Source organism: Rhinoderma darwinii, chromosome 1 (genome assembly GCF_050947455.1).
Source record: "Rhinoderma darwinii isolate aRhiDar2 chromosome 1, aRhiDar2.hap1, whole genome shotgun sequence".
Lineage (NCBI taxonomy): Eukaryota > Metazoa > Chordata > Amphibia > Anura > Rhinodermatidae > Rhinoderma > Rhinoderma darwinii.
The window spans coordinates 289,277,463-289,304,835 of NC_134687.1; the positions used below are offsets into that span (position 1 = coordinate 289,277,463).

Sequence of the window (27,373 nt, forward strand, 5' to 3'; positions counted from 1 at the left end):
CCGGTAATCAGAAATGTCTAATAAAGTCAGATTGGATTAAACTCGACAGCCTAATTGGATGAAGTGGTGTAGGATCACTTACTCTTTTAATATCCTTAAGTCTATTGTACTCCTCTGCAACTCCCTGCAATCATAAACATGAGACAAGAAGTGAGATTGTTGTTTGGATGTTATTGAGAAGAGGAGGTTAGGGTTAAGCATGGATAATGTACCGTACCTGGTACTGGGTGGTGCCTTCGGTCAGTCCATCTAGTTGCTTGTTTAGCTGCTGCAGCTGGGTATTAATATCATCCATTTCAGCACACATTTTCTTGTATCGCTTTAGGTCAGAATCAAACTCTCGCTTATAATCCTGGCGTTGGGAGTCGGAAGTAATTGGTGGGTACAAGCTAAAAAGGGAAAAAAACAATATCTGACGTAATATGTATTTCTCGCTGACATATTTGGGCTTAGCAGTACTGGGTTCAATTGTAGAGGATCCACTACCTGCAAACGTACTGCCTCTATTATAGTTCCAGCTGTATACAGCTTTACATATACTTTTTGCTGAATAACGGTTACAGGGACAAACATAGTGGAGAAGGGGCCCCATTCCCAATAATCGCTTATTTTCCAGCCATTGGCAGTCTGAAGTAATTGGTGGGTAAAGCTTAAAAGGGAAAATATAATATCTGACTTATGTATATCCATTTTGTTCTATGACTCATGGCCTCATTCCCCACGTCCTATTTCCTAATTTTTCAAGGCCTTTGGATGGGTCCTGTGTGCATGTATATATACAGTAAATATGCCTTATGCACACTATCACCAATATTTTGCAAACTATATCCATGTATGCTATTCCAACATTTTCCAAATGATACTATGTTTGAAATAAACCGGTCACAGGTGTCTAAGTTCCACTATCAATGGAGATGCTAAATATTTAAATGTGTTGCCCGGGATTATAAGGTGACTGCTTTCTTACAAAAACAGTGGCACATCTGTTCACAGGTAGTGTGTGGTATTGCAGCTCAACCTCATTAATTTCAATGGAGCTGCAATACCAAATACAGCCCATGGACAGGTGTGGCGCTGTTTCTGGAAGAAAGCAGCCATGTTTTTCTAATCCTGGACAACCTCTAGAAGTCTAGAAGATGTAAGTATAAATCCTCACTAAGGCTTCTGTGAAATGTTTAACTTTAATGTGGGGTTTTATTATTTTTTTTTCATTGGTCATTTTCTTCATCCAGATAGATGGCTACCATTAATGATATCTTTATGCTATGCTACACATTTGTCATTCTTGCATTGCCTATTTATCTACTTACCTCTTCCAGTCCTCCAGGTCTCTTTCTTCTCCAGATTCAACTGCTGTTGTGTAATCCGTTTCATACTGGGATTCATCCAGCTCTGGATTTCTTCTCCATCGTCGACCTCTGCGGACTAGAGGCCTTCCCCTGTTCTGTTCCTGGGTCTCTCTAACTGATACAGGTGGGCTATAACAATACAGGATCACATTCAGTTATAGATATGATAAGTAAATATGATTTTTTTCAACACTCGTTTTTACCATTGGGAAAGTACTAAATCTGAGTTTCTGAATGATCCCAAGGCTGTCACTTTAATTATCTATTACTATGTTCCAGTTATCTGTGTGTAAATGTCACATAAAATAATTTACTCAGTGGCTAACGGACGTTTTCAGACTTTTAAGATTTGTTTGCTTTTAAATTGTAAGATTAAGTATGGCCCATGCTTATAAGACAATAGGGATATTTATCAATAGTGTCGAAAGATGTATGAAAATACAAGTCGGTGAATATTTATTAAAATGGAGAGCAAGGCACAATTTATTTGGCGCAACTTACTAGGCATATGAGACATTTATTGTCTTTTACATAAGATCATGGCTAGAATGCATGAATGCTAATATTTTGCATAAAAACGTTACCGACTTTACCACTTCTCTTAGGTCTTCTTCACATCGCATTTTGGCCTTCCATTGGAGGTATACGTCATACAGTGGTATGTGTCGCCCACTGAAACGCCTGAAGTCACTGATGATATATGGACAGTGACTTCAGAAACTTTCCGAGCGTCAAAGTCCCCAGGCAGACCATTATCTAGTGCTCTGCCTGAATACTTCGGTGCTATGGAAACTCCTGACACCACTGTCCATATATGGACAGCGACGACAGGAGCTTCCCCAGCGTTGGAGTCCCCGGGCTTACCGAAATATGCGTTTAACTTAAACCTGTGGCATCCATCACCATAGGCTCCCATGTTAAAAAAAAAAAAGTGTTTTTTTTTGCGGGATGCCTCAGGATGGAATAGTGTAGTCTACTACACTATTCCATACTTTAAAAAAAAAAAAAAGTAATACAGACAGAGACCAAAAGGACACACTTTTGGCCTCTGTCAGGCTAATGGAGCCCTATGGACATGTATATCATGTACGTCGGGATTAGTCGCAATGTAAATGGGGGCGATTGGCCTTTTCCAAACTGTTGAGGTAGGCATAAAAAGCCTCTAAAAACACACAATAAATTTGGCATTTGCTATGTACAGATGTAGCCATCTTTATCTTGACTTTTAACGCATTAAACACACGGTATCAAAAATACTTTTTCTTGACTCTCTCAATAGCATTTATTGTGTGATATCACGCAGCAACAAGTTATCAGACTCAAGATAAAGATGGCTACATCCGTACATGTGCATTTTGCAATAGAATTCCGGCACATTTTGCTTAGTAAATTTTCACTGTTAAAGGAGTCTCAGAGGTGGATGACAGTTATTCATTACTGCGGATGATGGAGGGGCTCCTAGCTCCTGTTCCTTGTGCTTTAGTACCTCACCATTGATCACTTATTTTTGACCTGGCCTGCGTTGCCTACTCCTCTGCTTCATCCATGTCACTTCCTATGACCTTCTGTTGCAGACTTTCTGCCTAGATTTTGAGTCCCAACCTGTGCAACTACGCATCTTTCATTTCTATGTGAAACTACCTGCCCTGTGGCTCAGATATTTGAGCCAAAGTTATTCAGGGAATAAGTGTGAGGAAGAAAACATCACACCTACGTACTAAAGTGCCAGAAGCCATAACTGAAGTCTAAAGGCAAAAGAGGTTCTATAGGTCAAAAGTGCGATCCTATGGACTTTTTTCCTGAGTATTTCTAGGACCAGACACATTACATCCATGTAAAATATGAAATAAATAATTAGTTTATACAGGCATTTGTCTAGTTTTGTTCTAAAAGCTCAGAAGTGCTAAAACCAGAAGACTGTTGAATGGCCGAAATCCAAGCCTTCCTTACATATTATATACACACACCTGCTGGTTAGAGGACTGTTAGCTCTTTTTTCAAACTCTTCTCTGGGTTGTTTGTACATGCTGTTATTACTCAATGCCTTCAGAGGACTTTGTGATTTTTCTGAGTAAATCATGGTAGCAGTATCATCAGGAGGACCTTCTGGAACACTTTTTACCTGTAGAGAGATGGTATAATCCAAAAGAAAGATATTCAATTTAGAAGGCCCACTTACCATTAACCAATAAAAAAATTTACTTTTGGAAACCATGTACTCTTTATACCTTGCCTGATAAAGAGACCTAAGTAATCTCGAAAGCTTGCTGCTTAAAATCATTTATTTTTGTTAGTCTTTAAGGGTATGTGCACACAGGGCGGAAAAGCTGCAGATTTCCCGCAACCGATTTTATTGTGGAAAATCCACAGCGTATTACAGTAGCAGCAAAGTGGATGAGATTTCAACAAATCTCATCCACACACTGTGTAAAAAATAAGCAGAAAAGGAGTGCGGAAATTGACTTGTGTTGCAGATTCTCAATCCGCAGCATGTCAATTTTTCTTGCGAAAATGCTGCGGAATTTCTGCTCAGAAAAATCCTGTTGGAATTTCCGCAGTGTTTACGCTACGTGTGAGCATACCCTAAAAGATATTATGTCTGCAAGATTGATATTTTGTTTCTCTTACTGAGGGCAATACAACTTTTTTCAACTAGCTAACGCTACCAACAACCTGTTTTTTCTTTTTGGCATTGTTTCAACTTAAATAATGCACTAACTTGGTTATATTTGTTTTGTTTAATTTTTTATTGTCGTTCAATGTTTAGTTTTGTTTTAACTGAATTACTGCAATGAGGAAAGTTAATTGAGACCTAAGTGCAGTAGAGCTTTAAAAACAACACCTATAAATACACTTCTTTACAGTCACATAACAGAGATGTGGATTCTCTAAGCCGTAATCGTTCTGTTGCTAGCTAGACTTTGGTGCAGAGTCTAAGGGTTCCTTAGGTTTTCACCCTTAACCCTGCAATGACGTATGTACTTTGCTGCAGGAAGATCCCCAGGTTACGATCCCCAAACTAGTCACCGATTGATGGCACCAGTGCACAGTAGTAGTGTAGTCTGGAATGGAGCCAGGAGAGCTGTCCGGATGCGACAGGCCAGAGGACGAGAAGCATAGTCATCCTGCCACAGGCCAGAAGCGTAGTCAGAAACATAACCAAGGGTTGCAGCCCAGGTGTAGGGCAACAGTGGCCAGGCAAACAATCTAGTAAATGAGACAGGAGCGATAGCCTAAAACAAGACCGAGGTTAGGATCAGAGTCAATCAGGGGTCAATATCAGGATCAAATAGCACAGGAGCAAGGAATGGATATGAAACACAATCCAGCCAGGCCTGACGTCATCTTCGGGCACTAGTTGCCTTAGCAGTGTAAACAGGAGGGCCACGGCCTGAAGCAACAGGGTCGTGGCGAAAGACAGGAGTCAGGCCAAGAGAAGGGGAAACGTCTAATTTCCAACAACAAATGCAGCGGTCAGCAGGGCCACGGCCACTCGCTGGGACACGCCGTTGAAACTGAGTGGGGTGATTAACAGATTCCAGGAACATTTACATAGCATTTTGCTACTTCTTTTTGGATATAATAGTTGTATGGTTAAGAATCTGTAGTATGCATATCCATATCCTTAGCCTGTTTCTTTTTGTAGAAAATCAGAGAATATAATTTTTCGAGATTCAGTTACTTATACTCTATAATCTACTCACTTTATAAGCCATATCAGCAGCTGAGTTATCAATAGCATTATTAGGGCTGAATGACTCATTTTTTTGTACAGTTTACAGAGTAGAACGTTGCCACTATCGGAGAAAAATAAATTGCCGCAAAATCCTATTCAGCTCAGACTTCCAAGGTGTTTTTCAAAGCAGATCTGTCTGTTCTCCAATGCTACCCCATGTAATATTAGCATTAAATAGAGGGGTAGATACTGGGCTCAGAGATATACAGTTTTCTATTATTTGATTCCGTTTTTTCATGTAAAAAGCTGCTTAGCTGCTGCCAGGACTCATAGAGAATTTCACGTTGGGTTCATGGACCCACTGGGCCGTACCACCTTGACGGTATGGCAGCTGGCCAACAGGACACAGGTCACAGTCTATAGTTCATATAGTGTACCTGTGGCAGCTCGGACAGTAGCAAGACAGGCTCGGCTGGGACTAGGCAGCAGGTAGACGTCAGGCGTGGAGTAGCAGGACAGCATGACTACAGCTCAGCATGGCACTTGACCAGGATAGCACGGGATACAGGTTACAGGATACAGGTAAAGGAACGGGGAACACTGTGAACTGGAAGACACTAGGAGACCATTTGCATAGACAAATTTTGGGTACGACAACAACGCTTAGGCATGGGAGGAAGGGGCACAGCCCTTCTTATAGCCCAGGGTGCTCTGGGAGCAATCAGATCAATCTACCACCTGCGTGCGCTTTGGCTCCTCGAGTCTGGACTGAGCTCGCGAGCGCACCCTGGTGGTCACTGTGGAACAGGACGGCCGTATATGTGCAGACATCTCTGGAGAGAAGGGCGTCGACTGGATGGAAGGAGTTCGTGGTCAGCGACCACGGACGTTACAGAGAAAGCCTATAAGTCCAGTTCCACCGACCACACACAGTGATTGACAACTGTAGGCGCACATTAAAGCAGACATTCGTTCATTCTATGTTCCATACTGTTACATTCCATGTAATTTCAAAAGTAAAAGGTTACATTAGATTTTTTTTGTTCGGTAGAAAGCAAGAGGTTATTTTCCCCGATCCCTGATATAAGGTGTGAGTTTTGTATGCTGTGCTGGCTCTTATTAAAAATGGTGTTAATGAGTCACTAGACAGAAACTGGTACTATCAATAAATACTATCAATAAGTAAATATGCATTTAGGAAGGGACTGGCAGTTACACAGAGCTCATAACACCTGACATTGTGCCATACACCTTTATAGAGAAACCTCATTTAGCTACCCTATTAATAAAAGTTGAAGAACTTATTTACAAGTGTTGAAAAACAAAAAATAGTATGGCAATTTTTCTATAGCAATGCCATTGTATGTGAATATATGTATAGAATATATATATATTTTTTCATGGTATGGAAGCAACTTAATAAGATAAGCTGAGTCCACACAGCTCACATAGTTGCCGTATATACCAGACTGGACTGAGAGTTGTTTGGGCCCCCAGGTCATAAGGATTATGAACTTAATGGGAGCTGTATTAATCTGTATGCAATAATTTCCCCCTAGTGGTGGATGCAGGAACCCAGAATTTTACAATTTAACTCCATGTCAGGAAGCAGGGGATTTGAAGCTCTGTAAAGAAAAAAACAAATCTCTGACCTTCATAAATAAATTTGATGAAGTTTCTAGGTGGACAACTGTGGGCACTCTTAATGTTCTAGTGCAGAATTGCCCGAATGATTTGTCTGCCCTGGATTTTTTTTTATTTTTTTTAAAAAAAGCTAAAACTGGGACTAAATTATAAAGATAGAAAATATATAATGGTAAACTTTAAATCCAGTTCTGGTTTTAGCAAAAAATCCAAACAAAAAAATAAATAGATATAAGAGTTCAAATATATGTAAAAATGTAAATACATTTGTAAATACTTTACTTTACTTATCTTGTACAGATTTTGATCTATGTCATTTTCTTTCTCTTCCCCACCCAAAATACTGTAAAAAGCAAAACTGCTTCTAGAGTCTGTATATGGATTATATGCACTGCTAATACTGTACATTCATGTGACTAAAGAGCTTATAACTCTGTAAAATAGATCTATGCTCCCACAATGCACTGCTCTCTGCTAACAGAATTTTACATTTAGACATATGTCTGAGCAGGGAATAACACATAATATGATTAAAGGGTAACTAAATGTTCAATAAACTTCTCTCATGTCATAGTGACATGTCAGAAGTTTTGATTGGTGGGAGTCCGAGCACTAAGACCCCCCACCAATTGCTAAAATGAAGCAGCAAAAGCGCTCGTGTGAGCGCTTAGCCACTTCGTTTCTGTTCGGCTCTTTCCGGAAATCGATGTAGCGGAGTACGAGCTCAATAGAATTTCATGAGCCATAATGCTGTTTATTTGTATTGTATCACTAGGATCCTCCCTTGTTGAGATTTATTTACCTCATTATAGGTGTGGCAGAAACCTGATCTTCATTTTCTCACTGATGGTTTAGTTGCCTTTTGTTTTATAATTTTTAACCTACCTTCCTGTAATGCAAACAAGCACGTGTAGTTTCGTGTGAGCTTGTGCTTATATGACGTATTTTTTGGAATATAAGACGCAGTTTTTAGCAAGTATAAATCTTGCTAAAAAGTCCCTGCGTCTTCTAGTCGGCAGTCAAGGGACCCGGCAGCGCCGGGAACCCTGACTGCTTCTTAACCGTTTCCCGACTCATGATGTGCCGGCACATCATGGAGCAGGGAGGGGATGATGATTGGAACGGGCTCACGCGTTGAGCCCGCTCCATACACTGCAGATGTCAGCTGTGTTTTACAGTTGACATGCTGCTCGAAGGCCTAATTCACACGAGCGTTGCCCACCTCGGACGTGAAAAACGACAGTTTTTCACAGCCGAGGTGCATCCGTGCTCAGCCCTGCGGGACGCGAGGTCTCGCATCCCCCATAGATGAGAGTCTATGGAGGGATACGTGATGCGTGAAAAGATAGGACATAATAGGTCCCATTTTCTCACGGACCCTTCACACGGTCCGTTGAAACAACGGCTGTGTGAATGGCCACATTGAATTACATAGGTCCGTGGGACGACCGCTGTGTCAACGGCCATCCCACGGACGTTTAACACGCTCGTGTGAATTAGGCCTAACAGCCAGGAACAGCGATGGCGCTGTTCCTGGCCATTTAACTAGTTAAATGGCATGGTCAATAGCGACCGTGGCATTTATAGGGGTCTTCCTATGAATGTCAGATAGATGCGGGTCCCACCTCTAGAACGGGGCCACCTAAACCCCGTTCTAGCTTATTCGCTCTGGCCACTTCCTGGTTAGGTGGTCGGGAGTTACGGAAACAGCCGAGTGCTCGCTGAGCTACGCAGTTTCTGTAACTCCCATAGAAGTGAGTGGGAGTTACGTTAACAGCGTAGCACCGCGAGCTACGCTGTTTCCGGAACTCGGTAGCTCCGAAAACAGCGTACATGGACGAGTTACGGAAACAGCGTAACTCGCTCAGCTACGCTGTTTCCGTAACTCCCATAGAACTGAATAGTAGTTACGAAAATAGCGTAGCATGTTTCTGTAACTGCCATTCACTACTATGGGAGCTACGGAAACAGCGTAGCTCAGCGGGTTAAACTGTATCTGTAACTCATCCATGTATTGCAGTGTATTGTACCAGCGATCTAATGATCACTGGTTCAAGTACCCTAGGGGAACTAATAAAATGTGTAAAAAAAAAAAAGTTAGATACATTTTCAGGAATGTAAAAAAATAGCACAATGTAAAAATAAAAAAAAAGGAATGAAATAAAAAGTGATAACAAAATCGTATGTACAAAAATATGTCTCTCAGAATGTGGTGAAACAGAACAAATTATTTTTTTGAACAAATAGTTTTTGCTTTGTAAAAGTAGTAAAATATGACATTTTTTTTTCTATTTTCTGTTGTCTAAAACCTGTGTGCAACTTATAGTCAGGTGCGTCTTATAGTCCGAAAAATACGGTACATATATATAGCAGCCAATGTGAACAAACAGGGCTGCAGTATAAAACACGAGAGAGGAACAAGACAGTAGTCTGAGCCTTGGGGCAGACAGGAGGTGGATTTCATAACACATGCGACTGTCATTAGACAATAAAACTAAGTAGTAGTCACTGATCATACATGTGCACATGCTAAAAAGCAGATAAACGGCCAAAAGTGAAGAAGATAAAGCGAGCTACGCTGTTTTCGTAATTCCTGACCATAAAGTCGGGGAAGCAGAGGGAGCAGAAAAAGCTACAACGGGGTTTAGGGGGCCCCGTTCTAGAGATAGTTGCGGGTCCCAGAGGTGGGACCTGCATCTATCTGACATTTATGACACATCATGTGGATATGTCATAAATGTCTCTGATGGGAAAACCCCTTTAAGCTTAAATTTTGTAGAATCAACACTCTACTGTCTACATTACGTCTGGGTTATATACATATAGGGTAATACATATGTGACTAATTAATAGTCATCTATTAAAAATAAATTGTTAAAGGGGTTTTCCGAGACATTGATATTAAACCGTTAGGATAGATTATTAATGTCAGATCAGAGGGGGTCCGACTCCCCTCAGCCCCACTGATCAGCTGATTTATGGGGCTGCGGCGCTCTGACACTGTGGCCTCTTTATTGCTTACCAGGCACAGCTCTGTACATTCTGTAGTGGCTTTGCCGGTAAGCAATAAAGAGGCATCAGTGGCCACCGGAGCGCCGCAGCCTCTTCAAACTGCTGATTGGTGGGGAAGCCAGAAGTTAGACCCCCACCGATCTGATATTGATAATCCATCCTAAGGATAGGTCATCATCAATATTAAAGTCCTGGAAATCCCCTTTAAAGGCTGGCTGTATCCATAAAAAAAGGTAGATGCTCTGTATTCCAGAGTTTGTGCCCACTGTACCAGGAAGATTAATCACAAATATCCAGGCCCATCCTGTAATGTTAAGGTCAATTCCTAATATATGTATTAAAACAGTTCAGTGAATTAGAAAGCACATTTTTGGAGAAACAAAATCACTATCTACTGCAAAACTGGCCATTTGAACTTCTAAAGTGTTATATGATTGACAATACGTTATTATTCATTTTATGGCAGAACGTTTTCTTTATTCCTATATATTGATTATCCATCCATAGTAATATGATTCCATTGTGAATACGCATAAAACTGCTAGAAGTTCTGAAGGCTTTAATGAAACTGGGCATTCTCCCAATTATGCTTTTGCAGCCAGGGTTGTAACAAGTTGTGACAGGACTCCATAGCAAAGCTTGGAATCAGGCCCCACTCTGCGATGATCACCATAAGCAGCAGGTCAGTTCAGGACATGAAAAGTTTATGGGCTTCCTTTAGTCCTACAGTTTCATACATCACCCAAAGAACCCACACTGCAAAAAAAATAAAAAATAAATATATATATACAGTGAAGGAAATAAGTATTTGATCCCTTGCTGATTTTGTAAGTTTGCCCACTGTCAAAGACGTGATCAGTCTAGAATTTTTAGGCTAGGTTAATTTTACCAGTGAGAGATAGATTATATTAAAAAAAAACTGAAAATCACATAGTCAAAATTATATACATTTATTTGCATTGTGCACAGAGAAATAAGTATTTGATCCCTTTGGCAAACAAGACTTAATACTTGGTGGCAAAACCCTTGTTGGCAAGCACAGCAGTCAGACGTTTTTTGCAGTTGATGATGAGGTTTGCACACATGTTAGATGGAATTTTGTCCCACTCCTCTTTGCAGATCATCTGTAAATCATTAAGATTTCGAGGCTGTCGCTTGGCAACTCGGATCTTCAGCTCCCTCCATAAGTTTTCGATGGGATTAAGGTCTGGAGACTGGCTAGGCCACTCCATAACCTTAATGTGCGTCTTTTTGAGCCACTCCTTTGTTGCCTTGGCTGTATGTTTCGGGTCATTGTCGTGCTGGAAGACCCAGCCACGAGCCATTTTTAATGTCCTGGTGGAGGGAAGGAGGTTGTCACTCAGGATTTGACGGTACATGGCTCCATCCATTCTCCCATTGATGCGGTGAAGTAGTCCTGTGCCCTTAGCAGAGAAACACCCCCAAAACATAATGTTTCCACCTCCATGCTTGACAGTGGGGACGGTGTTCTTTGGGTCATAGGCAGCATTTCTCTTCCTCCAAACACGGCGAGTTGAGCTAATGCCAAAGATCTCAATTTTAGTCTCATCTGACCACAGCACCTTCTCCCAATCACTCTCAGAATCATCCAGATGTTCATTTGCAAACTTCAGACGGGCCTGTACATGTGCCTTCTTGAGCAGGGGGACCTTGCGGGCACTGCAGGATTTTAATCCATTAAGGCGTAATGTGTTACCAATGGTTTTCTTGGTGACTGTGGTCCCAGCTGCCTTGAGATCATTAACAAGTTCCCCCCGTATAGTTTTCGGCTGAGCTCTCACCTTCCTCAGGATAAAGGATACCCCACGAGGTGAGATTTTGCATGGAGCCCCAGATCGATGTCGATTGACAGTCATTTTGTATGTCTTCCATTTTCTTACTATTGCACCAACAGTTGTCTCCTTCTCACCCAGCGTCTTACTTATGGTTTTGTAGCCCATTCCAGCCTTGTGCAGGTCTATGATCTTGTCCCTGACACCCTTAGAAAGCTCTTTGGTCTTGCCCATGTTGTAGAGGTTAGAGTCAGACTGATTAATTGAGTCTGTGGACAGGAGTCTTTTATACAGGTGACCATTTAAGACAGATTGCCTTTATTGCAGGCACCAAGTTGATTTGGAGCGTGTAACTGGTCTGGAGGAGGCTGAACTCTTAATGCTGCCGATTAGTGCAGTGCTATTTTGCCGCCAAAAACGTGCTCGTAAATACGGGTGGAATACGTGTGACACCGGACCCATATTTACGAGCACGGGTTCGTAAATACTGGTGCAAAACGGGTGGAATACGTGTGACGCCGGACCCGTATTTACGCCAGTATTTACGGGTGGGAAAAAATACGGTCGTGTGCATGAGGCCTTAATGGTTGATAGGGGATCAAATACTTATTTCTCTGTGCACAATGCAAATAAATATATATAATTTTGACTATGTGATTTTCTGTTTTTTTTTTTAATATAATCTATCTCTCACTGGTAAAATTAACCTAGCCTAAAAATTCTAGACTGTTCATGACTTTGACAGTGGGCAAACTTACAAAATCAGTAAGGGATCAAATACTTATTTCCTTCACTGTATATATATATATATCATGACATGAGGTATATACTATTTTGCCGGATGCCTCTGTATTGAATGATGTAGTCTATGCTATTCGATACCGTTAAAAAAACGGTATGTCGATTCATACCGGACAGACATTTGGCGAAAACACACTCTTTTGGCATATGTCACATATATCCATAGAAGTCTAAAAACACATTCGGCGTATAAACGCCAGGAGCATTTTACAGCACATTAGCAAGCGTACACTGCAAATGCAGTGTGGATAAAGCCTAAGGCCTCATTTACACGAGCGTGTGCGTTTTGCGCGCGCAAAAAATGCAACGTTTTGCGTGCGCAAAAGGCACTTGACAGCTCCGTGTGTCATCCGTGTATGATGCGCGGCTGAGTGATTTTCGCGCAGCCGCCATCATAGAGATGAGGCTAGTCGACGTCAGTCACTGTCCATGGTGCTGAAAGAGTTAACTGATCGGCAGTAACTCTTTCAGCACCCTCGACAGTGCATTCCGATCACCATATCGAGTAACCTGTTTTAAAAAAAAGAGGTTCGTACTTACCGAGAACTTCCCGGCCGTTGCCTTGGTGACGTGTCCTTGGTGACGCGCCTCTCTTGACATCTGGCCCCACCTCCCTGGATGACGCAGCAGTCCATGTGACCGCTGCAGCCTGTGCTTGGCTTGTGATTGGCTGCAGCTGTCACTTGGACTGAATTGTCATCCCGGGAGGTCAGACTGGAGGAAGAAGCCGGGAGTTATCGGTAAGTCAGAACTTTTTTTTTTTTTACACGTTCACGTATATTGGAATCAGAAGTCACTGTCCAGGGTGCTGAACCAGTTTAACTCTTTCAGCACCCTGCACAGTGACTGTCTCCTGCCGGGTTCGGTCAAAACGAGTTCGGCCGAACCCGGTAAAGTTCGGTTCGCTCATGTCTAAGACACTCCGTTCGGATGTTTGTAAACAGAAAAGCACGTGGTGCTTTTCTGTTTAGATTCAGTTTGACAGCTCTTGCGCAAATCCGTGCGACCTTCGTGGTTTTCACGCACCCATTGAGTTCAATGGGTGCGTGATGCGCGAAAAACGCACGATTATAGAACATGTCGTGAGTTTTACGCAACGCACTCGCGCTTTGCAAAATTCACGCATCGTCTGCACTGCCCCATAGAGTAATATAGGTGCGTACGACACGCGTGAAAAGCACGCGCGTCGCACGCGCGTATATTACGCTCGTGTAAATGAGGCCTAAGTCAGGGGAAAATGCAGGATTTTTTGAGGTGGTTTCCAGGTGTGTTGGTGCCTACAACGGAGATGTAAAAATGGCCTTTTCCTATTAGGGCTTATTCAGACGAACGTATAATATGTCCGTGCTACACGCGTGATTTTCACGCGCGTCGCACGGACCTATGTTAGTCAATGGGGCCGTTCAGACTGTCAGTGATTTTCACGCAGCGTGTGTCCGATGCGTAAAACTCACGACATGTCCTATATTTGCCCATTTTTCGCGCATGACGCACCCATTGAAGTCAATGGGTGTGTGAAAACCGCGCACTGGACGCGAACGCACTTCCGTGTGCCGCGCGTGATGCGCGCTGCAGTAGTCAAAACTATGATTGAAAACAGAAAAGCACCACGTGCTTTTCTGTTCACAAACATAAAAACAGAGTGTCATAATGATGGCGACTGCGCGAAAATCACGCAGCCACACATCATACGCTGCTGACACACGGAGCTTTTATGGACCTTTTGCGCACGTAAAACGCCACGTTTTTTGCACACGCAAAACACACACGCTCGTGTGAATCTGGCCTTATAGTCAGTTTGTCAACTTTACAAAGTGTGGTTTACAGTTTAGTGATTGTAATCCTGTAATAATCTTGTTGGTCTGGAGTGGTTTAGCAGTAGTATCTCTGGTATTGTACACAATATTTATATACAATATCTATGGTCATCTATAAAGGTTTGGAATTAATATCTAATATCCCTGGCGGTCTAAGGTGGTTTTGTGGCTAACACCTAAAAGTATGTAATATTCCTGGTGGTTTTGAATGGTGAAGTGGTTAATCGTGGTGGTCTCAAAAGTCTATCCATAATATCATTTGAATTAATCTGAATAGCTGGTCCAGAATTCTTTATAGGGGGGCAGAACTCTATGCTTCCCTTTACATAACCATTTACCTCTATCATTTTTCTTGGATACTAGGAAGCAACCTTTAACTTTGTGTGCACTCCCCCCCCCCCCTCCCCATCATCCACAGTAATCCCTACAATGCTTTAACAGTGGAGGTGGGCACCTTCAGCTGCTGCTATGCACGGTAGTTATGCCCTTGTTTGCAACTACTCTTTACTCAAAATGAAATACTGAGAACACTATTTTGCTATTATAAAAATCAATGTAAATAAATACAGCAATAACAAAAGTAAACATAAAACAAGCAAAATGAACCATACAATGAGGAACAACTGCGATAACCGTGGCGAACAAACTTGTAACAGGTTAAACCACTGACAGAAAGTTGTAAATATGAGTGATTTATAGTTCTTACCCACTCCTCAACATTTGGACCCTCTTGATATGCCTCAAAAGGCTTATCCCAGTGAATGTTGGGCTCCCCATAGCGCCAGATCTTGCTTCTTGTCTTTTGGGCAAAAAAGGATGTGACACACAAAAGGATGACTATGATAAAACCGCAGACTATAGCAATGGCCTATGAAAGAGAAATGCAATACTTGACATTTGATCACTGCAAACAATATTTAAAACTTATTTTCTTCCCAGCCCATTATATTTTCTTACCTCCTGTGGATCCACCATGCAGTAATGGTACAGGTACTGATTTACAAAGCCTGCTCCAGATGACACCGGACTGTAAATCTGGTTACACATTGCTAACATCTGACTGTAGTACAGGCTGCCACCCATCTGTGCTCTTGGGTTCACCCCAACAATATAGACAATGGATGCAATAAGGTCCATCGTAGCTAAAATAGCACTCAGCACTACTACAGCCAAAAAGAATTTACGGGACCGGGATCCACTGGCTTTAGTTACACTTGCAATAAACATCCCCAGCATGGCAATAAAGGTTAAAATACTCATGGCCATCATGAAACCACTAGCAGCTTGTGGATTGGACATTCCATAACCATAACCACCCATGTATCCACCCATGTATCCACCCATGTATCCACCCATTCCACCCATTCCACCCATTCCACCCATATACCCAAGCCCTCCATAATTGTATTCCCATGCCAATGTTGAGGCCACACAGGCAAAGGTAGCCAAACAAAGAAAAATGACAATGGCCTGTAGAATTCGGACAATGCCAGGAGGAGACTTCCACTTGTAGAAAGGTTGTGGTGGCACATCATCCATATAGTAGGACTCAGGACGGGCAGAGTTCATGTGGTAAGCATAGGATCCAGGACCATGGCTATTCTGATGAATGTAAGTTGGTGGACTGTAGTCTGGGGGGCTGTCGTATCGTTTTTGGCTGTACATGTTGAGGTTGGTATCCTGTGGGAGAACAGTTTAAAGATGAAAGATCCTGACTATTAGAACCCTTATAAACAAATGTCTCACAGGGACGGGTAACTGGTTAGGTGCAGCCAACATTGGTGTAAGGCACCCCCAAAATGTCACAGAATAGCAGACTCGCTGATAGCATAGCATATATTGAGAAAAAACAGTCCTAAAGCTATATGTAAAGTACAAAAGATAAATTTTATTACATATAATTTACATATCGAACAATTAATAAAAAACATGGCGAGGTTTCTAAAAAGAAGAAGTTGCATGTGGGTCACTCAAAAGTAGTATATAACCATGGGGACATGAGCATAATTGGATTTAAATAGCAAAAGAAGCATACAAATATGCAGTATGATAGTAAATAGTAAATACAAAAAAAGCTGCTATCTATCAACTTTGAATCTCACATTAATGTGTCTATATCATTCCAAAAAGAGGGGGATCCAATAAAGGAAACCCCTTACTCAAATACACATCCTACAATTTAAACAGCATCAATAATGCTCGTAAGGAAAGCATCAGATCTTAGTATTAAATGAATGTGCCATACAGAGATCCCCGAGAGCAAGAGAGAGTACCATCTGGTCCAAGTATAGCTGCAATATGTATGCAAGATACGCAGAGTATGCAAGGCTATTCATCTGGAATCACCAGATAGAGCCAGGAAGAGCACACTCACCCATAGTTGGAAAAGTAAAGATCGTGATCCACGTGATTCACGTGCAGAAAAGATAGCCACCCCAACCCTGCTGTAGTTACAAGAATGGTTTCTCTATACCAGTTCCTTTGTCACATTCCCCTTCTTATTATGGTCTCGTGTCCTATTCCATTTTAATTTTTTTACACACCCTTCTGTTTGTTCTTTTTCATATCTTTGTCACGTCAGCTTCAAATCTTATCTCACTTTCTTAGCTCTTTTCAGTTTGTCTTGTTGTCTCACCCTTTGTAAATCCTGCCCTTACCACTGTCGTACCTGCTTAAGCATATTTTTTAAATTTTTACCCCTCATGTTTCTAAATAGCATTTAATTGAAACTACAGGTATGCATTTTCATTGCTGAGTTTGATTTGATCTGGTTGTTTAATCCTAAGTACTTGATCATAGTATGCTTGCAAAAGCCGTACACCGTTCAGCCATAATATTAAAACCACCTGCCTAATATTGTGGAGGTTCCCCTCTTTCTGCCCATTGAGGCATAGACTCCACCAGACCTCTGAAGGTGTCCTGGTGTATCTGGCACCAAGACGTTAGCAGCAGATCCTTAGAGTCTTGTAAGTTGCGAGGTGAGGGCTCCATGGATCGGACTTCATTTTCCAGCACATCACACAGATGCTCAATCAGATTTAGATCTGGGGAATTTGGAGGCCAAGTCAACACCTTGAACTCTTTGTCATGTTCCACAAACCATTACAATTTTTGAAGTGTGGCAGGTTGCAGTATCCTGCTGAAAGAGTCTCGTGCTGTAGGGAATACCATTCCGTACATTGCTATGAAGGGGTGTACTTGGTTTACAATGATTTTTAGGTAGGTGCAATGGTGCTCACACCCTCTAAGATGCCTATGAAGATTTCTTTTTAAAAACAAGCCATCATTTATAGGATTTGATTTGCATCCTGCATATCAATTACAATACATAACGCTGTTGCCGGCAACTCACAGCTCCAAGTTGCACAGCTTGGTTCAGAGTTCTTTCTCCTCTGGGCCCCACTGCTGCACTGTATCTTGACGCCAAACAGTGCCAAGACGTAGTGTGCATCAGCACCCAAAGAAGATTAGTTAGCAAGAAGCAGTAAGTAAACGCCGCATTCTGGTCTGGTATCTAATTTATTTTGGGGTTTTGGTCTGAATTAAATTTGGGGTCGGCTCTGTGGTCTTTATTTTTTTTGGGGGTCTGATTTATTTAGGGGTCTGGTCTGAGGTCTTAAATACATTTGGGGCTTGGTATGTGGTCTGTATTTTTGAGGGGTATAGGATGTGTATTTATTCAAGGGTCTGGTCTGGGTTTTGGTTTATTTAATGGCTCTGAGTTCTGAAATAATTTTAGGGTCTGGTCCGGGGTGTGTTTTTATTCAAGGGTTTGGTTTTAGGTCTGATTTTTTTAGGGGTCTAGTCTGAGATCTGAATTAATTTTGGTGTCTGGTCTGGGGTCTGTGTGAGTTTAAGGGCTTGGTCTGAGGTCTGAATTCATTTTGTGTTTAATCTGGGGTTTGATGCCTCCGCTGTACCCATCCTACTTTCTACTTATGTGGCTGATAGTTTGTGGTTTTTCCACCCCCTAGATTTTATTCCTGGGAGCAGCACATTACAGCAGATGGGCAGCCAAATCAGCAGAGCCTATAGAAGAGAAGAGTGCACCAGTGCGGACTGTAGTACAAAGTGATAAAGAACCTAACAAGAATTAGTATGACTGGCTTTGGTTTTGTGCACCTGAGTCACTCCTCCCAGCCTCCACAACCTATTAGAATAGAGAAGGCTAGACCATGGCAACATGTGCCTGCTGCCAAGTTGTCCAGAGAGGGACTACAAATCGACCCCGTATTGGAGGAGAGCGGCAGCAGTCGGCTTAGGGCCCCCTGTCCCAATTAAAATGTATGGGTGCACCCCTGGGTTGGTGGTACATGTCAAAGTAATTTCCACCTAAATTACAGCACTCAAGATTTCCCAGCAGAACATTACTCAGAGATTAACTCTGGCTTTGCTGGATTGCCTACTTCCCAGACTGCATCCTGGTGTCATCTTTTTCCAGGTAAGCGACGCACACACACCAAGCCATCTACATGACAAAAAAGAAAAAGTGATCCATCAGACCAGGCCATCTTCTTCATTGCTTCATGGTCCAGTTCTGATGCACACAGAGGTATATAAGGCGGTAGACAGGGGTCAGTATGGGTACTGGTCTGCAGCCTCAAACACAGAAAGCTGTGTGTTCTTAAACCTTTCTATTATAGCCAGCATTTTCAGTAATTTGTGGGATTGGCCCTTGTCAAAGTTGCTTAGATCCTTAGGGTGATTTGAGACTTGGCACAGCAGATTTCGCTAATGATCCACGCCCTATGCATTGCGTAGGTTAAAATCCACTTTAAAAATTCCATGTGAATTTTTTCTGCTACATGTGGATGGGGTTTTAAAATTTTACTGTTGGGTTGCACTGGAGTTTTTACATTGTACTGTATTTGTCATGGATTTTCAATCTGGAATCCGCACCGAAAATCTGTGACATGTGAACTCAGCCTTACTCATATATTACACCAGCAGATTACATGGCTCCCCAAACCATCACTGACTGTGGAAACTTCACACTGGACCGCAAGTAACTTGGATTGATGCCTCTCCACTCTTCCTCCAGACTCTGGGACCTTGATTTCCAACTGAAATGCAAAATTTACTTTCATCTGAAAACAGGACTTTGGACACTGAGCAACAGTGTTGGTCCACTGTGTTATATCAAGTCCAGAGTCAACGCCGCTGTCTACCAGGAAATTTTACAGCACTTCATTCTTTCCTCTGCTGACCAGCATTATGGAGATGCTGATTTCATTTTCCAGCAGGACTTGGCATCTGCCCACACTACCAAAAGTACCAATACCTGGTTTAATAACCACAGTATCACTGCGCCTGATTGGTCAGCAAACTCGCCTGATCTAAACCCCATAGAGAATCTATAGGGTATTGTCAAGAGGAAGACGAGACACCAGACCCAACAATGCAGACGAGCTGAAGGCCGCTATCAAAGCAACCTGGGCTTCCATAACCCCTCAGCAGTGCCACAGGCTGATCACCTCCATGCCACACCGCATTAATGCTGTAATTCATGCAAAAGGAGCACCGACCAAGTATTGAGCGCATAGACTGTACATACTTTTCAGTAGGACAACATTTCGGTATTAAAAATAATTTTGGAAGTTGGGCTTATATAATATTCTAAGTTTCTGAGACACTAAATTTGGGTTTTTTATTAACTGTTCGCTATAATCTTCAACATTAGAAGAAAAAAATGCTGGAAATAGATCACTCTGTGTGTAATGAATCCATATAATATGAGTTTCAATTTTGAATTGAATTACTGAAATAAATTAAATTTTTGATGATATTCTAATTCATTGAGAAGGACTAGTACATCCCACCCCTTGACTGACACCTTTGTAACAAGATTATCATGATATTCAATTTACCTGTCAGTGGTTTCAATGTTATGGCTGAACAGTGTATACAGGAACACAAGTGCCCAGAAAATAAATATTACAATTAATTGTGTTGATGTAATAATTAGGAATAATGGCTTGCATCACTGGTTCTTTGGGTTTTAACCAACCAGGATAACATCTACATGTATCAGCGGTGTGCTTTGCATGTTGCCATGCTGCCAAAACATAATTTGACATTTTTCGACCATAATATTTTTTGCTTTCTCCGGAAACAGTGCCACACTTCTCCATTGGCTATGTGTTTTATTCAAGTGGGATGATGTCATAGCCCATGGAAAGGAATGATGCTATTTCTGGAAATAATGCCGACCCATTTTTCTTAGACTACCATTTGATTCGGAATGTTTACAGTGCATTCGGAAAGTCTTCAGACCCTTTCACTTTTTTCATATTTTGTTATGTTGAGGCCCTGTGCTAAAATAAATAAACATTTAAGTTTTTCCCCATCATTCTGCACTTAATACCCCATCATGACCGTGAAAACAGAATGTTAGTAATCTTTGCTAATTTATTGAAAAGGAAAAACTAAAATATTGCATTGACATAAGTATTCAGACCCTTTACTCAGTACTTAGTTGAAGCGCCTTTGGCAGTGATAACAGCCTCCAGTCTTCTTGGGTATGATGCCACAAGGTTTGTATACCTGGATTTGGGGATTTTCCGCCATTATTCTCTGCAGATCCTCTCAATCTCTGTCAGGTTGGATGGGGACGTCGGTGGACAGCCATTTTCAGGTTTCTCCAGAGATGTACCATCGGGTTCAAGCCAGGGCTCTGGCTGCGCCACCCAAGGACATTCACAGAGTTGTCCCTAAGCCACTCCTGTGTTGTCTTGGCTGTGTGCTTAGGGTCATTGTCTTGTTGGACCGTGAACCATCAGCCCAGTCTGAGGTCAAGAGCACTCTGGATCAGGTTTTCATTAAGAATATCTCTCTAATTTTCTCCATTCAAACCCTTAGCAGTCTCCCTATCCTAGCTGCTGAAAAGCACCCCCACAGCATGATGCTGCCACCACTATGCTTCACTGTAGGGATGGTATTGGGCAGGTGATGAGCAGTGCCTGGTTTCCTCCGGACATGACGCTTAGAATTGAGGCAAAAAAGTTTAATCTTGGTCTCATCAGACCATAGAATCTTGTTTCTTACAGTCTAAGGCCCTGTTCACACTAAGTTTTTTCTCAGGCAGGTAAAATCTGCCTCAGAATTCCTTAAGGAATTTCATGTGTTTTTACTGAGGAGAGGCTTCTTTCTGGCCACTCTGCCGTAAAGCCCAGATTGGTGGAGTGCTGCAGTGATGGTTGACCTTCTGGAAGTTTCTCCCTTCTGCACACATGATCTTTGGAGCTCAGCCAGAGTGACCATTGGGTTCTTTGTCACCTCTCTTACCAAGGCCTTTCTCCCCGATTACTTAGTTTGTTGGGGCGGCCAGCTCTAGGAAGAGGCCTGGTTGTTCCAAACGTCTTCCATTTAAGAATTATGGAGGCCACTGTGCTCTTGGGAACTTACAGTGCAGCGGAAATATTTTTTTACCCTTCTCCAGAACTGTGCCTCCACACAGTCTTGTCCCTGAGCTCTATAGGCTGTTGTTTCCTCCTCATGGCTTGGTTTTTGCTCTCATATGCATTGTCAACTGTGAGACCTTATTTAGACAGGGGTGTGTCTTTCCAAATCATGTCCAATCAAATTAATTTACTACAAGTGGACTCCAATCAAGGTGTAGAAACATTTCAAAGATGATCTAGAGAAATTGGAGGTGCCCAGAGGTAAATTTCAAGTGTCATAGCAAAGAGTCTGAATACTTTTTTTTTCAGTTTTTTGATTGTTGCCTCCTAAAAGCCATAACTTTTTTATTTTTCTGTAGGCATAGCCATTTGAGGGCTTGTTGTTTGCGGAACAAGTCGTATTTTTAAAAGGCACTGTTTTGGGGTACATACAATTTATTAATTAACTCTTATTAGTTTTAGTTGAGGGGTAATGGAAAAAACCTGAAATTTCGCCAGTCTTTTTTTGCGTTTAAAACTTACACCGCTTACGTTTATTACACATAACATAAGAACTTTATTCTGCGGGTTGCTATGATTTTGGCAATACCTCATTTATATTGGTTTTTTATGTTTTGCTATTTTTGCACAATAAAAACACTTTAAAAAAAAAGTATTTGTTTTTGTGTCGCCATAACTTTTTTTTAATTTTTCCGCCTATGTAGCTCTATGAGTGCTTATTTTTTGTAGGACAACTTTTAGTTTTCATTGGTACCATTTTGGGGTACATACGACTTTTTGTTCGCTTTTTATTGCATTTGTTGGGAAGCAGGATGAACAGAAAGCAGCAATTCTGGAATTGTTTTTTCTACTTTTAAAGCGTTTACCATGTGGGTTAAATAACACAACAGTTTTGTAACTCGGGTCGTTATGGATGCGACCATACCAATTATGTGTAGCTTTTTAAAAATGTTTTTGTTTTTTTTCATAATAAAGCATTTTATAAGGGGAAAAGTGTGTTTCATTTTTTTTAATTGCGATTTTTAATTAATTTATTAGCAACTTTATTAAACCATTTTTCACTTCTTTTTTTTTTTTTGTCCCACTATGGGACTTCACTATGCGATTATTTGATCGCTTTTATAATACACTGCAATACTTCTGTATGTATGTATGTATTATACTGTCAGTGGAAAACTGATAGGCATTCTATTAGGCTCTGCCTCTAATAGGGCCTAATAGGAATACAATAAAGTCCTTTGTTAGGCCCACGCCTCCAATGGAAACCATCAACACCCTGCGATCACGTCACAGGGGGCGCTGATGGGGTGACAGAGGGAGCACCTTCTCTCTGTAAAAATTAAGGCCGGCTTCACGACGGTCGAATACCCCGCTATGACAACCCCAGGTGGTAAGTGTTAGCTTTTTTTTTCTGAGTAGCGCCAGTATCGATGCGATTTTGCTGCAAGAGTCGCAACTCTTGGCTATTTGTTGAATTTATGAACGTTTTCACTGCGGTTTTTTTCCACAGCTGCGCTAAATCTCATTTACTTTGCTGCTCCTATAAATGGTGCGAAATTTTCGCACAGAATTTAGTTGTGGAAATTCCCCATCGTTTACACTACGTGGGAACTCAGCCTTAGATGTCGCGGTTGCTATTGACCACTGAATCTAAGGGGTTAAGTGGGCGGAATTGAAGGTATCTTTGATCCCACCCGTTAGAGCAAGAGCCAGGCTGTCTTTAAACAGTCCGACACCTGCTCTAGTCCCGTACCGGATTTATGATACAGCACCATGAAAATGCAACCCACTGGCATATGTACCTTTAATAACTGCTGTAAAAAGGCGTATGATTGGTCATTGAGGAATTAATATATATGCAATGCTACTTCTCTTGTACAAAGTCGTAAAATGGAGCAGTACTTCAGGTGTATGGTATGCTTCAAGTGATTTTATTTTAAGGCTCAAATTAACACATCGAATATTTTTTGCTGATTTTGATGCAGATTTTTGAGTCACAGCCAGAAGTGGATCCTGGAGGAAGGAGAAGTATAAGTTTTCCCTTTTATATTTTCCATTCTTTTTTAAACCACTTCTGACTTTGGCTCAAAAATCTTCATCAAACCCTGCAACATATGTGTGAATTCAGCCTAACACTTTTAAAACTCAGAACCATAAAACACTGTTAGTAAATTTACTCATACATAGCATATAAAAAAGTGTAATATTTCAGGTTAGATATTTTCCTTCATCAGGCTGCTAATGTGAAGAGTTGTGTGTGCGCAGCAGTTTCTGGTGCAAATAACTTGAAATAACGTGAAAAATATAGATGCATATGTCGCAATTTTGTGTAAAGGGTTCAGTATGTTTACAAAAGTGGAATACGTTACCTCTGTATTTGGATGTTGTTAGGGTTAAAAAAAATTTGAATAAAAACACTTGGCGTTAACTACATTTTATCTGGGCAAATTGCCAATCTTGTCTGGTATAAGTTAGATGCCACTGTATTTTAGCCAGTGAAAGAAAACGAGGTATTAGTTTGTGATGAATGCTATTTCCATATTTTCTTTACATATAGCGAGTCACTTACTAAGGGCTTGTCCACACGTAGAGGAATTGCTGCGTATTTTCCGCCCGGAATTGCGGACAGAAAATACGGGGCAGAATACAGTAGCAGAAAAGCGGGTGAGATTTAACAAATCTCATCCACACGCTGCATAATATTTCAGTCCAGAAATTGACCTGCGGTGCGTATTTTTCGGACCGCAGCATGTCAATTCCTGCTGTGGAAAGTGCACTAAATTGCGGCGTTTTCCAGAGGAAATGTCACCATCTCCCATGATTGAGAAAAACACAGCAAAATACGTACCATTTTCTGCAGTCAAAAGCGCAGGAAATGGTGCCGTTTTTCCGCAGCGGAAAGTCTGCAACTTTCAACGGAATTGCTGCAGAAATTTTCAGCAGCAATTCCGTTACATGTGGACAAGCCCTTACAGATGTAAACCTGTATTGACAAAGGGTTTTAAATACATTCCTTTATATTATGTTGTACTAAAGCACAAGGGGAAGACACGGCTTACAAACTTTGGTTCGAAACCTGTTCTTTACATTTTTAAAATGTGTCAAGACAACACAAAGCAAATACTAATGTGAACTTATAATGTAAGATACTATATTGTTGTTTTATTTAATTCTTTTACTTACTTAAAATACTTTAGTTCACCATTATTCTCCCCTCCCCCATACACTAATGTTCTTTCTGCCCATCAGACCATGTATCCCTTTCTCTCATTACTCGGTATCCCCGCATCTAAGTGTCTGCCACCTTCACTTACACTCTCGGTGAGCAGCTGTCTTCTTTTTGTCCTTACCTGTTTCAAACTTCTGTACTGTCCAGTTCTTGTGGCATTAATACATGGCTTCACGTTCTTTGTGCTGTCACCTAGCTTATGGCTTCTGTAGGTTTCCTGTGTCCCCTTGCTCACACTCGTCTGTCACCACTCTAAGCCCTGGCAATGGCGTTCCTGGATTAATTATTAGAATCTAGCTCTGCCCACATTCACTCTGTGCAATCCTTCCCTCAGGGCTGGTCAGCACTTGGAAAACTTTATCATTCCCAGAGAACAAGTGCATGGGCAGGTCTGGCACTCACATACCTTTAACCCATTATTTTCCTGCTGCAGTACAGGCAGTAGCATAGCTATAGGGGCTGGAGAGGTTGCACTTAAAGCCTGGCCCTGGTGTCAGTCTGGGGAGGGGTCCAAGGGCTTTTTTGCCACATAAAAGGACATCAATTACATAAGTGGAAAGAGCAGAGGTGTGATACGATATCACTATAATTGTAAGTAGTGACTATACGCACAGGTTCCGTATATTAGAATTGAATACTTTGTATGTTATAGAAAATATACTGCTCTGTTTCATGTACAAGTCAGGAATTATACAAAGAAAGCAGATGGTTTAGTTAAAGGAGTTTTCCCACCAGGGACATTTATGACATATCCTGTGGATATGTCATAACTGTCAGATAGATGCAGGTTCAACCTCTGGGACCCGCACCTATCTCTAGAGCGGGGTCCCCTAAACCCCGTTCTACCTTCTTTTGCTCTCGCTGCCTCCTGGCAACTTCCTGACTTAATGGTCAGGAGTTACGAAAGCAGCCTAGCTCGCTGAGCTATGCTGTTTCTGTAAGTCTTATAGTAGTGAATGGCAGTTACGGAAACAGCGCAGCTCAGCGAGCTACACTGTTTCCTTCTTTATGGTTGGAATTCACCTGCTTTAGCCGCAACACAAAGCGGCAGAACAGGATTTAGGGGGCCCCGTTCTAGAGATAGATGTGGGTCCCAGGGGTGGGACCCGGATTTATCTGACATTTGACATATCCTGTGGATATGTCCTAAATGTCCACGGTGGGAAAACCCCTTTAAAACCCTGGGGGGAGTTCAATAAGACTGGCATTTCAAAATCCATTCTTAATCTAAGCAGCGCTGGAGTAAGATGCGACTAATTCGGTGTATCTCTGGCCGGCAGTGCTCCAGAAAGTCAAATCTACTCCAGCTGCGAGCTAGAGCAGATTTGCGCTATTATTTACGTCAGATTTTAGCGTAAATTACAGTAAACGATTTAGGCTGTGGAAGGCCATGCCCTCTTCTGCTAAGCCCTGCCTGCTTTTTAGTAAAGTGGCATAAGCTGCGCAAAAGCCTCAAAAGTCCAAAAATGTTGTGCAAAATTCAGCTTTTGAGCCACTTGTGACTTTTCTACGCCAGAAAACAGATGTAGAAAGAACAGTAATTTTCCCTTCATGTGTTTTCATGGTGATAATGTGAGGGGTTTGTGTCCAACTCAACTCCCTAAATAGTGGTAATGGGGAGCTGGTCACAGGGGATCAAGAGAAGGCTCTGTATATACAATAGAAGAAAGAGCAGCTAATGTAGCCGGTGCCAGGGCTGTTAATACATCAATTAATATAGTTAATTGACTGAATGTAGATATGGTCCAAGCTAAGTTAAATAAAATAAATGTGCACAAGGCCCCAGGATCAGATGGGTTACACCCTAGAGTTCTTAAAGAACTTAGTTCAGATATTTCTGTCCCCCTCTTCATAATATTGAGACATTCTCTAGTGACTGGTATAAGGCCATGGAACTGGCGCAAGGCAAATGTGGTGCCTATTTTGAAAAAGGGCTCTAGGTCTTCCCCGGGTAATTATAGACCAGTAAGCTTAACATCAATTGTGAGAAAAATGTTTGAGGGGCTATTGAGGGACTATATACAGGATTATGGGGAAAAAAATAGTATTATAAGTGACAGCCAGCACGGTTTTAACTAAGGACAGAAGTTGTCAAACCAACCTGATTTGTTTTTATGAAGAGGTGAGCAGAAGCCTAGACAGAGGGGCCGCTGTGGATACAGTGTTTTTGGACTTTGCAAAGGCATTTGACACTGTCCCTCATAGACGCCTAATGGGTAAATTAAGGACTATAGGTTTAGAAAGTATAGTTTGTAATTGGATTGAGAATTGGCTCAAGGACCGTATCCAGAGAGTTGTGGTCAATGATTTCCACTCTGAACGGTCAACGGTTATGAGTGGTTTACCCCAGCGTTTCGTGCTGGGATCACTGTTATTCAATTTATTTATTAATGATATAGAGGATGGGATAAATAGCACTATTTCTATTTTTGCAGATGACACCAAGCTATGTAGTATCGTTCAGTCTATGGAAGATGTTCGTTAATTGCAAGCTGATTTGGACACACTAAGTGTTTGGGCATCCACTTGACAAATGACGTTTAATGTAGATAAATGTAAAGTTATGCATCTGAGTACCAACAATCTGCATGCATCATATGTCTTAGAGGGAGCTACACTTGGAGAGTCACTTGTTGAGAAGGATCTGGGTGT

At 41.6% G+C, this 27,373-nt stretch overlaps 1 protein-coding gene across 1 annotated transcript in view; it reads right to left on the reverse strand.

The window, feature by feature from the left end:
• The window catches only part of LOC142646688 (occludin-like), a 51,845-nt gene extending 26,860 nt beyond the window's left edge, over positions 1-24,985 (reverse strand). Inside the window, exons 1-7 of the mRNA XM_075825303.1 lie at positions 24,843-24,985; positions 15,050-15,772; positions 14,799-14,960; positions 3,317-3,471; positions 1,311-1,478; positions 218-389; positions 83-124 (exon numbers count right to left, since the gene is read on the reverse strand). Of these exons, the coding sequence (XP_075681418.1) occupies positions 83-124; positions 218-389; positions 1,311-1,478; positions 3,317-3,471; positions 14,799-14,960; positions 15,050-15,757 (1,407 nt within the window). The 5' untranslated portion in view covers positions 15,758-15,772; positions 24,843-24,985. The remainder of the gene's footprint in view (positions 1-82; positions 125-217; positions 390-1,310; positions 1,479-3,316; positions 3,472-14,798; positions 14,961-15,049; positions 15,773-24,842) is intronic.
• Positions 24,986-27,373: the final 2,388 nt, after the last annotated feature.